The sequence below is a fragment of the Panthera pardus genome, unplaced genomic scaffold (assembly GCF_024362965.1).
Source record: "Panthera pardus isolate Hobbes unplaced genomic scaffold, ASM2436296v1 HiC_scaffold_16, whole genome shotgun sequence".
Lineage (NCBI taxonomy): Eukaryota > Metazoa > Chordata > Mammalia > Carnivora > Felidae > Panthera > Panthera pardus.
Window position 1 is genome coordinate 150,590,713 of NW_026526721.1, and position 15,575 is coordinate 150,606,287.

A 15,575-nucleotide genomic window follows, 5' to 3' on the forward strand; every position below is an offset into this window, starting at 1 on the left:
CGCCCACGTGACAAGGCGCGGGCAATCGAGCGCCGAGACGGCCGGTGCGCGCTGGTGGCGCCGGGCCGGGCCGCTGGGTGGGCGCCGCCGCCGGGCCGCCGCCATGGGCCTGGGCGCCAGCGCCGAGCAGCCCGCGGGCGGTGCCGAGGGCTTCCACCTGCACGGGGTGAGTCGCCCCCGCGGCGCCGGTGACCTTGGCTGGGCGCCCGCACGGAAGCGACGGGACGCTTATCGGCGGCCCGAGGTCGGCAGCGGCGGGGTCTCGGCCCCCGAGGGGCCGCCGGGTGGTGTCGGTGGGGGCGGGGGCGGGATGTGCCTCCTTCCCGGTGGGAGCCTCCTGCGGGAGGCGGCGCCGCGGCCCTCCGGCCCCCGGCCTGTCTGCGGCCGCGGTCGGCCCGGCGCCGGCCCCGGCCCCGAGTGCCAGCCAAGCAGGAAGCGGGAGCGTTTCCTGGTCCCGGAGTGGCACTTCGCCCGGATGAAGATTGCACCAGGTTCAGCCGGGAGGCACTTGTGCACTTAGGTCCTATTTGCGGTCGCCTCCGGGCTGGGCCTGGGGAGAGAGCCAGCGACACTGAGACGCTAGCTCGCCGCCCTCGGGTCCAGGGAGTCGCTGGGTGGCCGAGAGGACGCCGACTGCCAGGGAGCCGGCCGGCCCGCGCGCCGCCGTCATGGGGTCGACAGGCCTCGGGTCGGGGGCTCGAGGGGCAGCGCGAACCAGCCAGGGAGAGCGGGAGCGGGAGAGCCGGGAGAATGGCGCAGAGGGCACGGGGAGAGCGCTGGCAGCAGGGGAGGGACCTCGGGTGAAACCCGCGGAGAGGCGCGACCGAGAAAGTCGTCTTGGTGCTGCGACCAGGAGGTCTGGACTGGCAGTTCTGGGCAAAGTGAAGACGGAGTGGGGTTCCTCGAGTCTGAAGAGGAGGAGAGGGGCCAGCAGCCAGATGGAGAGTTGGGGTGACAATGTGTACCCTGGAGAAGGAGGGCTGTGACAGGTGAGAGGGGCAGGAGGGTCTCTGACCCCAGAGCGCAGTGGGTACCGTGCTTTCCCTTGGGCACCGTGGACAGATGCAAGGCTGAGTGTAGGCAGGGCGTGTCTGTATCGTTTTTGGGAGGCTCTGTTAACAACCGCAAGTGGGGGAGGGCTAGAGGAGGGTTTTCCTAAAAGGAAAGCCAGGCGGGCTTCAGGATTCTGCCTGGGTGATGGGCTTTCTCCGGTTGGCATCACGGTGAGGCCCCTGACAGAAAAGGTGGACGTTGGGATGCATCCAGGAGAGTTTTGCAACAGGTTGATGGAAAGGGAAGGACCTGAGGATTTGGCAAGAGGGAGGGGTGGGGCGATGGGGGCAGTGAAGACAGGAGGGGCCTGCTGGAGAGGGCAGAGTGGAGAGGTCAAAGGACTGGAGGTCTTCCATGCCCCCAAACGGACATTTGTTTTTTAAAAATTTTTTTTTTAACGTTTTTTATTTATTTTTGGGACAGAGAGAGACAGAGCATGAACGGGGGAGGGGCAGTGAGAGAGGGAGACACAGAATCGGAAACAGGCTCCAGGCTTCGAGCCATCAGCCCAGAGCCCGACGCGGGGCTCGAACTCACGGACCGCGAGATCGTGACCTGGCTGAAGTCGGACGCTCAACCGACTGCGCCACCCAGGCGCCCCCCCCAAACGGACATTTGTAAGCACCTGCTCTGGCAGGCGGAGTTCTGGGTCCGAACAGGGGACAGAACAGACGTTGTCCCTGTTCTCATGGAGCTTACATTTGGTTGCTGGCCCTGAGAGGAGGCAGGCACAGACGAAATAGATCTCCACGGTAAGTGGAGATCGCTGCTGGGGTGGAGGGTAAAGCAGAGGAAGTGACAGATGGGTCATCAAAGCACCTCGGAAGGAAGGAGTGGGCAGTACGGATACTTGGTGGAAGAAAGAGCCTTCTGGGCAGAGGGAGGCCCTGAGGTGGGCTGGGCTTGTTGTGTTGAGGAAGTGCATGGACGGGGCGGCCCCTGTAAGGAGGGCAGCGGTAAAGGACGAGGCCGGATTACATTGGGCCTGGCATGTTGTCCTGAAGGTCTAGGATTTTATTCTGCCCTGTGGAGCCATCGGGACGTTTTACGTGGAGGTGTGACATTTCCTGCTGACCTCTTTTTTCTAATGTTTATTTATTTGTGTGTGTGAGAGAGAGAGGGAGACAGAGGATCCGAAGTGGGCTCTGATCCCTACGTGGGGCTCGAACTCGCAAACCGTGAGATCACGACCTGAGCCAAAGTCAGATGCTTACCCGGCTGGGCCACCCAGGCTCCCTTTACTAACGTTTTTTTAAAAATGGAGGACGCGTGTGCCGCCCTCTGTCAATATTGGCGTCCTCACCGTGTGCCAGGCACGTTGGAGAAGACCCTGCCCTCGGCGAGCTTAGAGCCACGGAGGGTTCCCAGGCACTGGTTGTTACAGGATGGTGGAACAGAGCTGGCTCTGGGTTGCATTTCCTGGGGCTTCCCCTCTTCTGTGAGTCGGTAGAGTTTAAGGGTTAAATGCAAGGTAGAGCAGGTGTCACAGTCCCCTGGCCTGGAGCCTGTCCTCAGCAAGGGTAAGCTGACGTCACCGTTAGTTACATTAGGGCCCCTGCTGGGGGACACAGTGGAAAGTGTTACAAAAGCACACCCGGTGGGGCTGTGGGGTGGGGGTGATGAGAGCCCCCCCCCCCAGGGAGAGTGGGACTGAGGGCAGCGCTTGCTGCTGGAGTGGGGGTGCAGGAGTGGGGGTGCTGCGGCAGCGGCATAGATTATTGGCATAGATTATTAGTCCCGTAGAGCCACAGTGGGTGATGGCGGAGCCCAGGGCGAAGGCAGTGGAGTACAGCCAGAGGACGAGGTCACGGCCGAGGCTGAGTAGAGGTGCAGGAGGCAGCTGGGAGAGGGGCCAGCTGGGATTGGAGTCGCTTCCTGAGCTCACTGTCATGGGAAACCATGGCAGCTTTGGGAGGTGGTGAGCAGGGGCCCGGCTGGTGGTGTCACAGCCAGGAGGGGTTCCTAATTCCAGGGCCGCATTAGCTTTGATCCAGGGGCTCGGTGTGAGCTCTCCTTCAGCTGGGGGGATCCAAGACTCTAGGGGCTGGTGGGTAGTCGAAGCCACAGGGCCTTTCCATTGTGGAGGCCAGAGGAGCCCAGTGTCCTCTGGGCTGATGCCTGACCAGCAGGACATCAAGTGCTCACAGCCAAAGGCCTGAGGGTGTGGGTGCGGGGTGGGGGGGCACCGCAGGGTCCAGCCCCGGGTATAAAGCCTGCATTGTTTGAGCAAGGCTCTGTAAATGGGGCCTTTGAGATGGATTTCTACCCCAGCTGGGAGGCCTGGTTGTTGTGTGTATGGAGCCTGCGGTGAGTCCCGGGAGTACAGGGCAGGCCCCCCCCCCCCCCCCCCCCCCCCCCCGGGCTAGGAGTGGCTCCTGGCGGATCTGTGTTCCGTGCTGTGGGGACTAGGCTGTGAGGCCGGGATCTGGCTCTGCTCACTGGGCCCCCTGCTCAGGCTCATCCCTTGGGGCAGTCCCTCCAGTCTGCTTCCCTCAGCCACACTCCTCAGCAGCTGCCACGCCTCCCCGGCTGGTCATGGGTCCGTCACCACAGGGTCCGGGGCCCTCTGGGATCTGGCCACAGGCTGCCTTCCCCCTCTTTCTGAGCACAACCCTGGTTCCGTCCTGGGACCCTCCCTTCCTGTCCACATCTAAACCTCTCTGGTAAACTCTCCGGCTTCCCAGTCTCCTAAGCCTCCCCCCAGGCCTGTGCCACCCTGTGTCTCTGTGGCCTTCTAGAAGCCCCCAGGGCTGCCCTGAGCTCTCCTAGGAGGCCTGTCCGGAAGCATGCTGTGCGGATCATGATCAGACAAGAGCCATTTCCTAAAGAGGAAAATTTGTGCCCCGGAAGGCGGCAAGAGAGGATTGAGTTACCTCGACCGTGCCCATGTGTGGCCTGCCTGGAACAGTTCGTGCAGTGCACGTGTCCCTGCTGGGACACGGATCCGTGATGTGTGGCCTCTGAAATTGGGGGCCGGGGCTTTCTGGGAGGGGCACGGGGTTGGGATGGTGACGGTGGCCTCTACCGTGGGACAGGTACAGGAGAACTCCCCAGCCCAGCAGGCAGGCCTGGAGCCCTACTTTGACTTCATCATCACCATCGGGCACTCGAGGCTGGTGAGGCTCCCCCATGCGACGTCTGTCTGCCTTGCTTGTGTGTGTGTGTGTGTGTGTGTGTGTGTGTGTGTCTGTGTCTCCTGTCCCACGGCAGACCCCATCCTGTTCTGCCTCCCTTTTCTTCTGGAGGGAGGCCCAACCCACTCTCCTTCTCCAGGCCTCTACTTAGCCTCACTGGGGCTCTCCCAGGGCTCTGCTCCTAAGCTTTCCGGGAGGAGGCCGGGGGGGGGGGGGCTCTTGGAGCTACCTTTCGGGGCCTGAGAGGTGTGAAGGCTCTGGCTGAGGGGCTCCTCGCAGAGGGGCAACCCTGCCACGCTCTGGACCACTTTGTTGTGTTCCCCAGGGGGCTGAGGGAGGCAGGTTTAGTGGTGCCTAGGGGCACCCTGTGGGGGCTGCAGGGGTCGCCGGCCCAGAGCCCGCCGTGGCCCATGCCCTCGCCGGGTCCTGCCAGGGCCGCTGGCCTCCAGGCCCTTCCTCATCTCAGACCCAGACCGGTCCGAGGGGCCCCGACCCGGGGGTGGGGGTGGGGGGGTGGGGCCCCGGCGTCAGCCCCACTGCCCCTGCAGAACAAGGAGAACGACACGCTCAAGGCCCTGCTGAAGGCCAACGTGGAGAAGCCCGTGAAGCTGGAGGTGTTCAATATGAAGACCATGAAGGTGCGCGAGGTGGAGGTGGTGCCCAGCAACATGTGGGGCGGCCAGGGCCTGCTGGGAGCCAGCGTGCGCTTCTGCAGCTTCCGCAGGGCCAGCGAGCACGTGTGGCATGTGCTGGTGAGTGGGCCCAGGGTGGGCGTGCGGGGGAGGTGGTGCCCGCGCGCAGGGGGAGGCGGGGGCGGGGGGAAGGGCAGGGGGTGGGGGTCGGGGGCAACCGGGAGAGGCCAGCAGCCAGTGCTTCTCTGTTAGAGGAGTCCCGGAGGTCAGCTCCTCGTCACCCCCGCTTGTGAGCCGGGTGACTCTGGGCACGTTCTTACCCCCGAAACCTTGGTTTCTCGTTCTGAGAGGCGGGGTACCGTCTCCTGGAGGGGTGGTCGTGCTGCCAGAAGGCGGCCACCCTTTATAGCATCTCTGCCGGGATTTCGTCTTTGCTGGCAGGTCCCCTGCTTTAGGCCCCCTCGGGCCTTGGCTTGCTGCCTGGGGGGCTGGGTCTTGACGAATCTCAGCGACTGAGCTGTCACAGGTGCTGCTGTTAAAGGTCTGTTCGCAGACACACACGTGCGTTCCCTGGTGGTGCCCACGTCCTTGAAGGAGTCCTGCAGCTTGGTGGGCGGAGGGCTTCCTGAGCTGGCAGTGGACTGATCCGATTTGTGGCCTCCACTGTCGCTTACTGGCTTCTCGTGGGAGGCTTCTCCGTCTTTCAGCCTCCCTGGGTTGGTCCAGGAGCGCAGTGGGGGTGACGATGCGGTAATCCCTTTGCACTTCCCCCGGGGGCGACTGGGAGATTGGGAATAGTAGAGTTCCCACCCCCCGCCCCCCCAGGGAGCAAACAATCCTCGGACCCAGTCCTGCTCACTGCCTCCGCCTCCAGCCCCTCCGCAGGGGTCTCCAGCCGCAGGCCCGCCGCAGGAACCACACAGTTGGCACTTAGGACGGGCCCGACGTGTGGTTTTCATTCTTCGTGTGTGTTCTGTTTTTAATCTTCTCAGCAGCCCTGAGGTTGTCCATGGGGAAGTACTGTGTATCCTACTTTTAACTGTGGGGAAACTGATGCTAAGGGGTTAAGTATTTGTCCACAGTCGCTGGCTCGGGGTTGGTGGAGTCAGGAGTTAACCCAGGTCAGATCGCAGAGCTCAGGGCCGGTGAGCGGCGCCTCGGTGCTGCCCTCTGCTGGACAGCCTGCGGAAATTAGGGGGTGCAGTAGGAGGGTCTGGGCTTGAGGTCCTGCAGGGCCTGGGGACAGAGGACAGAAGTCCCACTGAGTACCTGGAGAGGCAGGCCCCTCCAACCTCCCCGCTCCCCCCCCCCCCCCCCAGCTCCAGGAGCAAGACAGGCAGTTGGTGCTTGTTTCCGCAGGAAGTGGAACCCTCTTCACCCGCTTCCCTTGCCGGCCTGCGCCCCTACACAGACTATGTGGTTGGCTCAGACCAGATCCTCCAGGAGGTGAGCAGGATTTGGCTTGCCCTCCCCGGGTCCCTGAAGGCTGTCGCCGCCGGTGTGGAGATGGGTGCTGGCTGCGGGGTGGGCCTCGTTTTGTTGGGGCCTCCGATGCCTGTGCCGGGAGCAGGGCTCAGGCGCCGGCTTTGTCGTAGTCCGAGGACTTCTTTACACTCATCGAGTCCCACGAGGGGAAGCCCTTGAAGCTGATGGTTTACAACTGCGAGTCGGACTCCTGCCGGGAGGTGACTGTAACTCCCAACGCAGCCTGGGGTGGAGAGGGCAGGTACTTGCTCAGTGGGAGGGCTGCGGGGCGGGACCTGGCCGCTGGCCGCGGACCAGAATCACACAGGGGGGGTGTGGAGGCTGGGCTCTGGGTGCAGAGGTGCTGAGGATGAACACGGGGCCGGGAGGCGCCCTTTTCGCTCTTCCACTGCCAGTCGTGGGTGGGGTTGGCGGATCTAGGACCGACTAGGGGACCACCCCTCGGATTGACTGTTTCTGGACTTCGGCAGTCTGGGGTGTGGCATCGGCTACGGGTATCTGCACCGGATCCCAACCCAGCCCTCCAGCCACCACAAGAAGCCGCCTGGTGCCCCCGCCACCTGGACCCACCCCCCCAGGACTCTCCTGCCCCTCCTCGCCCAGAGACCGGCTCCAGGCAGGGTGACTACATGGAGGTGCGTGGGGGGGCATCTGCCAGTGGGGGGGGCCTTCCTGTGGGCAGAGGGGCCTGCCATCTGGGAAAAGAGGACTCTGGCGTCGCCGGGGGCCCGTTTGTGGAGCTCTGGGGAGGACCTTTTGCTTCTGGGACCTAGTGGAAGCGGATGGTCCCGTCCTGGGACAGTGAAGCCCACTTGGGTTCTCCTGCCACTTGGGTCTGCAGGTGAGAGTAACGGCAAGGCACTAGTTGTCATTTTCATTTGAAACTGAGGCTCGGAGGTGGGCATAGCCTCGTCCTGTGCCTCGGTCAGTCTGGTAACGTCGGGTCAGAGGCCAGGCTCGCGGAACCCGGGCTGGGCAGGTGTCTGGCCGAGTCCGTAGGAGAGCGCCGGACCTGCCTTCTCGGCTGTTGGAAGAGGCACCTGAGTGCCTCTGGGGCACCGGGCTGGTGCCTGGGGTCTGTACCGGGGGCGCATGCAAGGATCGCTCCCCAGGCACGCTGGAGTTCAGGGAGGGCCTTCTCTTCTGGCGGGTCATGGGAGGACCCGGCCGGGTGGACACCGGGGTTCCTGTCAGCGCTGCGGGAGAGGCCACGCCAGGCCCCTTGTGCCCAACTTCAGATCACCTGGACGGGGAGGGGGCAGGTCATCGAGGCTGTCTGCGCCTTCAAGCGGAGCGCTGACCCCCTGGCAAGCGTGGGCCGGGGGTTAGGGTGGACTGTGGGACCTGAAATGCCCCCGCCCTGTTCCCTCCTCGTCCCTGGCCGCCGCAGGCCCTGCTGCAGGCACCCGGCTCCTCTTTGGAGGAACAGCTTTCTGAGCCTGGGAGTCCCAGCCGTGGTGCTCCAGACCTTGGGGGACTCGCACGTCCCATGGAGACTCCTCTTCAGCCTCCGCCTCCAGTGCAGCGAGTCATGGACCCAGGTAGCGAGCGGGCCCCCGGACGGCAGGCTCGGGGGCCTGCCACCCCTCGGTGCTGGAGTGGGCGTCGGGTTTAGGGCGAGGCTTTCGCCCAAGTGCCAAAACCTTCCCCGGACCTGTCGTCCTGTGGCATATATGTCCTATGTCGTGTATGTGAGGATGGTTGCAGGTGAGCCAGTGCCGCGTGCAGATGGGGGGACGGCAGAAGGGAAGTGGCCTGCTCAAGGTCACGTGGCACCCTGGGGACAGAGCAGGCGGGGTCTGGGCTCCCTGCCACAGTGCTATTCCCCTGAGGCCCAAACGCGGACTCCTTTCTTTCCTCAGCGGTAGGCAGTGGGGACCGCTTGGGGGTTGGGTGGGGGCGCCCCCACGGGCTGAGGACATTGCAGGTTTAGGCCGGGCCAGGTGCCCCAGGGTACTGGCCTTCCAGTGGTCGGGGTTTGGTGCTGGGAAACACTCGCGCCCCTTCCTCTAGGCTTCCTGGACGTGTCGGGTATCTCCCTGTTGGACAGCAGCAATGCCAGCGTGTGGCCCAGCCTGCCGTCTCCCACGGAGCCGACCCCCACAGCCGTGACAGCCGCAGGGCCCGAGGACGTCTGCTCCAGCAGCGGTTGTCACGAGCGGGGCGGTGAGTGGCCGACGCCCGCGGAAGCTCTCCGGGAAGGACCCTGGGCTGTTGGGAAGGCTGCCCCGAGTTTCTCAGCTGGGAGGGAGGCTGGCTTTGGGGTGACACAGAGCCTCATCGAGGCATTTGTACACCGGAGCCCCCCTTCCCCATCACCGCCTGGGCTGGGGGCTGGGGGTCAGAGGAGTGGCTGGCCCCGGGTCCCGCAGGCCTCCTGAGCCCCACCCTGTGTGTTTCAGGTGAGGCCACGTGGTCGGGGTCAGAGTTTGAGGTCTCCTTCCCGGACAGCCCAGGCCCCCAGGCCCAGCCAGACCACCTGCCTCAGCTAACCCTTCCCGACAGCCTCACCTTTACGGCCTCACCGGAAGACGGGCTGTCTGCTGAGCTGCTCGAAGCACAGGCCGAGGAGGAGCCGGCGAGCACAGAGAGCCCGGACTCGGAGGCGGAGGCTGAGGGGGCGGCTGGCCAGGCCCGGCTCTCTACCCCAGAAATAACGCCCTAGGCTGGGACGAGGCCCGGTGGCATTTCACGAGGCCTCGGTGTGGGGCAGCAGCTCGGGCCGTGCCGCGCGGCCCGGCCTCCGGCCCGGTGTGTCCGGCTTCCTAGGCTGCAGCCCCCAGTGACGCGCAGGGACTTCGGCAGGCCAGGGCTCTTGTGTCCGCTCAGACCCTACTGGTCTCGAAGAGATGACACGTCGGCCTTAATTCTGCCCGACGGTCCTGGCTTTGAGGAATCGGGCACTTGAGAGTCTCAAACGAGTCCATTTGGGGCGGTAGGAGGCTGGGAGTAGCACCCAGGTTAAGTTCTGCAGGAGCTGGGGTGGGAGAGGAAAGGACTCTGCTGCTTGGGTGGGACAAAGCGAGTGGGTAGTAAGGGGAGGCCGTGGGCCTTGGCATCTTTAGGCCACGTACCCTTAAGTCCGGCGCTTCTCCTGCTCCGGTCGCTCTGGCTGTCCGGGAGGCCACAGCATCCAGGCGGGGTCAGGGGTGCAGATGGGAGTGGAGGAGGAAGGGACGGGTGTGGAGTGTTTGCCTGACACTTCGCGGGGCTGGCCTTGACTCGGCCTGCACAGCTCAGCTGGCCCTGCGTGTACTAGAAGGCAGCCCCGTGCCTTGGGGACCCCTGGAGCCGCAATCACGGTCTCTTCTGTCACGTGCCCTCCTCTCCATGCTACACTGCACAGGCGGTTCAGGCTGACATACGCCAGTCTCAGCTGGAGGAGAGAAGCCGTGAACGTGTCCACCTCTCCTGGGAGAGGAGGGGTGGAGACTCTGGGCCCTGCAGCAGAGACTCCCTTGATTTTGGATCATGACGTTTCTTCTTCCCCGGGGCCGCCGCCCCTCAGACCCGGTGGTGCCTCCTGTCAGCTCCCAAACTTCTACAACCATCTCTTTTAAATACACAAGGCTTTGTCAGCCCCAGCGGTGAATAAAAATGACAAATTTAAGTTCACCATCCTAAGCAGACTCTTTCAAAGCGGGTCCTGACCGGACCTCTTTAGACACTGCTCCCGCTCCACGGGGTAAGGGGGGGGGGGGCCTGGACGAGAGTGGGTAAGGGCCGCTCCGTTCTTCCCCACAGTTCGGGAGGAGGCTGCTCCCTCCACCTCCAGGTGCCCCGAGAGGCTAACACGAGGCCAGGTTTTCTGCTCTACTTGGCTCCTGCAGGCAGGGAGGGCTCCATCCAGGAAGGGCCCCTCCCCTCCACGGAAGTGCTTCCTGACTTGGCTTCAGTCCCTCCCCTCCCTACTTGCTGATCGCCACTTGGGCTGCCTCTGGCCTTGTCTTCTAGCTGCCACCCAGCGGGAGGTGCCACCTTTGCTGCTTGATGTGTAACGTCTGCACTTAACGGGGCCCAGATTTCTGTTAGGCCCAAGGCCCACGGGACGGGGACTCTCTGCTCTGGGCGGCACAGGTCAAGTATACGGAGGGAGGGCCCCCGGTTAGCGAACACTTCAACTTCCTGGCACTGTGACAGCACTGAAAGCAAGCCCTTGTCAAACCTACCGGAGCAGCCGATACGCTGCAGAACGGAGACACCAGCGCCGGGGCTTGGTTCTTGGATGGTCTGGGAGCCCAGCGTCTGTCCGCCTGCGGGAATCCGGGCAGCGGAACAGCATCACCGCGGGACCGTTCTGAGAGCAGCTTCCCTGAGCTGCAGCCCGGGAGTCTGGCCCAAAGCGCCCTTCCCTTCAGAGCTGTGGCTCTTCCCTCCCTTTTACGCACTCCCCTCCTGAAACTGGGTGATAAAATGGGCGTTGATGCTGATTATTGTCAGGATAAACACGGAACCGGAAGTTTCTCTGTAATCTGCTACGAAGGAAAGTGACAAGTGAAAGAAATAAATGTGTACTACACTTTAAATATTTTAACTAAAGCCTTTATTCTATACAACCGTGAAATACAGATTTTTACCCTTTTGGCGTTGCAGGCTGTCAAATTTTCTGGAAGCTATTACTGGTTTGACTGGAAGGAAAAAAAGAAGTAGAAGCATGCCGAGGGTCAGATGGATGACAGGAAGGGGGTGCAGCCGCCCCTCAAGCCTCGGCACACAGGGCAAAACGGCCCAGCAAAACCCGTTCTGTGGCACAAGGGCCCCTCCCGCAGACACAGCTGAGGGCTGGTAAATGAGCTGTGGGGTTTTTTGGTTGTTGTGTTTTCGTCATTAATTCACAACTATTGCTAAAAAAATGTGCACCAAAAGTGCACCGTTGTATCCAACAGATAGAAAGGACTTTAAAAAAAGAAGCCGGTGGCTCTGTGCGTGAGGGGGAAAGACTCCTTGGGAACGTGGCACCTCTTTGCTGACTTCTTCAAAGTGCTGGAGGCAGTGACCTGTCCACTTTCCAAAGGAGCCTGACCGGCGGTGAGGGAGCCCTTTCTCTACAGTCGTGCAGGCAAGGGAATCTCAAATGGTCAGGTCTGGCCCCGGGCCCGTCGGCTGCCTCCAGCCGAGCCTGGGAAGAGGACGGGGAGGAAGAAAGACCTTCCCCGCCCTCCCCGGCCCCTGCTGCCGTGGGGACTGACCGCACACGAGAGGGGCTGGCGACCGGACCCGAATAAACTGCCCTCCGAAGGCACTTGTGCTTCTGGCTTCATACAGGAGGCTTGTCTTAAGTAGTTTTATGGGGCGGGCCATTGTTCTGTGCTGAATACAAATGACCTTGGGGAGGATCCAAAGTATTTCTTCTTGCCAAAAGTTGAAGTGTTTATCCCCAATAAGTTATATTCTGTACAAGACTCAAAGGATTCTAGGAAAGCTTCAGATCGTTAGAAAGAACAGTGAAGAGAACTGTGGGTGCAGGTACCGCACCACCGCCCTGCCTATGAAACTCCGGAGGAACAAGTATGTATACTCCCAGGACAGGACACCAGGCGTTTTAGGTCGCGTGTAAATGAAGCTACTGTTCCATCATGGTCTTGGGCTTTGATGGCATCACACTGTTCACCCAGAGCGAGAGCCTGTGGCGTCGCCTGGCTTTTGCCCATAAACAAAACGGGGCACCGTGAGGAGGAGTGAAAGAGCCGCACCTCCCTGCGGCCCACGGCACCGCGGGGCACCGCGGGGCGCACTCCAGTGTGGCAGTCCGAGGGCTGCGGTCCGGCACCCGGAATCTCTCCAGGCCTTCCTAAAAGAACGCATCTGAGATGCAGGGTTAAAACAAGCCCAGGAAGGAGAATTTATTTTGAGGTGGGCTGGCTCCTGAATTGTACAACAGCAAATGCCTATTAAAAATAACTGTCGTAAGTGTGAGAACATTTGTGGTGTTTGTTTTTAATGACCAACTTGGAAAAAGCCTTCATAGGTGCTGCGTGGATGGAATGTACTCTCTTAGAAAAGCTACAGAGCGTGTGGGTTTGAAGTTGAAACACAGTGACAGAGGTGGCTCTACCGATGTGTCTCTAACAAGTGCTAACAGACAAAGGTAAGGTCCTTTGAAACAAAAGGAGGAAGCCGAGTCTGTGCTGGCCTGTCGTCCGTTCTCTGTACATCTTGCAAGACACAGTCCTCTTCGGGGGCGGGGGGGGGGGGTGTCCTGCTCTCGCTCTCTGCCTCCCTGGGGACAGCTTAATCTACACATGGAGACTGGTTTCTATATTACATCTCGATTAGTCGCTTCAACAGAAAGAGAATCTCGGTCCATACCAAATCGGCCGCTAGAAGTCTTGCTCCCATTGGGGCCCAGCGGGATTCCTAGGACTACTCTCGGGGCCACGGAGGAAGGTCAGGAAATGCATACCCAGGAGCGCCTGCCCGCCCTTCACGTGGACTTCTGGCGGTAATGGAGGGTGAGGTCGCCCCCGCTCTTCCAGATGAAGTGCTTCACCGTCCGGAGGTCCATGTTTGGATCCAAAACCTGAGCGGCAAAAAAACAGGTCACAAAAAGTGTCAGAGCCTCTACTGCGTGATACCTAAGACCTTTATTGTGAACTCAGACTCTCAGCAGGCCATCCAGCTCGTCCCCACCTGCCGGCCTGCTCGTGCTGACACAGCCGCTGTGACGCGGACACAAACCGGGCCCCGAGAGACGCGCAGCTTGTGCGGCTGGGACAGAAATCCCAACTCCAGCCGCTCCTCTGAGGAAATGCCTCGAGTGCACCTTCACTTCAAACAGCTCCCCCGGGGCGCCGCCCACCTCCGCTGCACGTCTCCACCCAGCACGGCAGGTGCTGCTCTGCGCACCGAGGCCAGCGGGTGTCTTTCTCTGGTCGGGGAAAGAAACGGCCACCGGCACATTCACATTTACTGTCTCTGTGTCCTTTTGCGGAGAACCTCCCCGGGGTAAATGGGAGCTTCAGGGTGGGCCGAAGAGCCCCTTCGGAAGGGGCCTCACCAGTAGGTGGGAGAGACCCAGCACTCCCTCCTCACAGTCTCCTTAAAAGCAGAAGCACCCCCAAAGGCCACAGACGTGGGAAGCGTAATCATACGACACCTGACTTTCTGAGCATCAGCGCTAGAGAGAATGGGGCCGCGGTCCTCGCGTGCACTTACCTGGTCCTGGCACAAAAGTTCGATTTTCTCCTCTGCCAACACAGCAATATCCTCCTCTTTTTCCTGTTCTCCTGGCTTTTCATTGTTAGAAGAGCTAGTGGTTTGCGACTCATTATCCAAGTTGATGATTTTCTCGTAAACGTGTTCCATTACCTTCCGGACTTGGAGCATGTCACTGGCGGAGAGTCTGTCTCTGCAAAAAAAAAAAAAAAAAAAAAAAAGGCAAGGGCAGAGTGTGATGTCAGGCAATCGCCGGACGTTGTCTTACATGCTCTTTGGTGTCCCCGTTTGGTAAAGATAAAGCAAACCGCAGAAGCATAAACCAATAAATGTTTTCAGTCACTGCCTTCACCTATTTTAGAATTGCCAACATATTCTCTATAGTGTCCTCCTAAGACACAGACAGCGGGTAACTGAGATTAAATACACGTTAAGACTTACACATACATAAAGAACAGCCTTCCGGGTTTTATTCCCTTAAAGACTTTCCTAGCACAGCAGCAGACTGAATGCTCCTGGGAGGGAAGGCAGCCCCCGGTGATCACCCACAAGCCCAACAGCCAGCCGGGTATCTCCAGATGGATGTCCTGCAGGAACCTCAAACTCTCCGTGTCCAAAACTACATTCATCAGCTTCCTCACTCCCAAACCTATTTCTGTATCACTGACGTCAGGTTGCCAACCCAAGCAGCTCAGGCTCAAACTCTGAAAGCCATCTTGAACGTCAGTCATTACAAGCGGTGTCTAGGACTTGCTTTAAAATAATCCGGGGTGTGTGTGTGTGTGTGTGTGTGTGTGTGGGAGGGAGGGGAGACAGAGAAGAAGGAAAGTGTTCAGACATGTGTCAATAACCCTGAAGCTGTTTGACAGGATAACGGGGTTCATTCTAATCTCCTTTTCGTTATGTCTGGAAATTTCCCTAACAAAAGGTTTTTAAGTCTTGTTGAATACCTCTCTTTTGAAACTCTATCCATCCTTACATGTCCAGCTCAAATTCCATGTCCTTCAAGAAGCCTTTCCAGAAAGCTCCAGCCCCAAATCCATTTCTCCCTCTCTCCTCATTCCCCAAGTATCTGTGAAAGCAGTCTTTATATACAAACTGTGTCCTAAACTATGCTGTGGCAAGAAACAAAATCCAAGTCTTACTTTTTTGAACTTCTGTGGCCTACCACATAGGTACTTGGTAAAGGGTAAGTTGTGTAAACTTTCAGTATTATGAAACTAGCTTTAGATCTATGACATGTCTCCTTTGCTATAAAAGCAATCATAAAGAATACAAAAATCTCCGGCAATTAATTAGATCTGGCATCACATGATACTACGTTTACTTACTTTTTTAAGGTTTTTGCTCCCGAAGATGCGTGAGGTTGGAGGTAGAAAGGAATTTTGTTGAATTTGGGCATATTTTTCTGAAATATTAAAAGTAAAAAAGGCACAATCATTTCTATTAGCTGATGAGTGAAAATGATGTCAATAAAAAACATGATTTACCAGTTAATAGTCATTTTACAATTCAAATGAACTTTCTATGAAATTTATGGTAAGCTATCTAATCACCTAAGCCGAGTGAAAGTGTATCCAGAAAAGTCTCACGTTCAGTTTCGTGATGAAACGCATACAAGATAAACGATACGTCAGTGGCAATGTGAGACTGCAGTATGGCTCTTCCCAAATAACAATTCAAGGTATTAAAGGGAAACAAATATTACTTGCTGTTTAAAGCAAAATCTCAATTCCACGTTAAAACACTGGGGCTGATACTTAGGGGCCCAGACAGAAAATTCAGTCTCTGGAGAGAACCCCACAGCATCCACTTCTGAGCAAAACCACACACTCTAGGCTGGTGAGGCCCGTCATCCAGCTGGAAGGGTCACTGAGGTCCTCCAACCGTCTCTCCCTCTCACATCAGGTCTGAGGTTTTAATCGAGAGTGGAAACTTCAGCCAAACGCCTAGATGTCTACCATGCGGTAAATCACATACTCAGATGAAGGACAAAATTAACTGGTCAGCTTTTCTCTGCGTATTTCTCCCCTTCAAGCCTCCGTGTCATATCCTGTCTGGGTGTCTCCTCTCAGGAATAAGCCACAGGCTGGACGTCAGCAATGCATCCCAGGTG

The 15,575-nt window shown here is 59.2% G+C and overlaps 2 protein-coding genes across 4 annotated transcripts in view; one reads left to right on the plus strand and one right to left on the minus strand.

Annotated features, from left to right (window-relative positions):
- The first annotated feature begins 11 nt into the window (after positions 1–11).
- GORASP1 (golgi reassembly stacking protein 1) lies at positions 12–9,919 on the plus strand. Its single transcript, XM_053903972.1, is given in 10 exon segments — positions 12–166; positions 4,089–4,169; positions 4,736–4,939; positions 6,179–6,265; positions 6,415–6,545; positions 6,775–6,863; positions 6,866–6,939; positions 7,695–7,845; positions 8,318–8,470; positions 8,707–9,919. Coding segments are annotated over 10 exon segments (1,296 nt in total). The 5' UTR covers positions 12–103; the 3' UTR covers positions 8,970–9,919.
- Positions 9,920–10,830: 911 nt separating this feature from the next.
- The window catches only part of WDR48 (WD repeat domain 48), a 42,972-nt gene continuing 38,227 nt past the window's right edge, over positions 10,831–15,575 (minus strand). For all 3 annotated transcript variants that reach the window (XM_019418746.2, XM_019418744.2, XM_053903971.1), the window contains 3 exons: positions 14,791–14,867; positions 13,460–13,652; positions 10,831–12,824 (listed from right to left, as the gene is read on the minus strand). In XM_019418746.2, the coding sequence (XP_019274291.1) occupies positions 12,729–12,824; positions 13,460–13,652; positions 14,791–14,867 (366 nt within the window). In that variant the 3' untranslated portion in view covers positions 10,831–12,728. The remainder of the gene's footprint in view (positions 12,825–13,459; positions 13,653–14,790; positions 14,868–15,575) is intronic.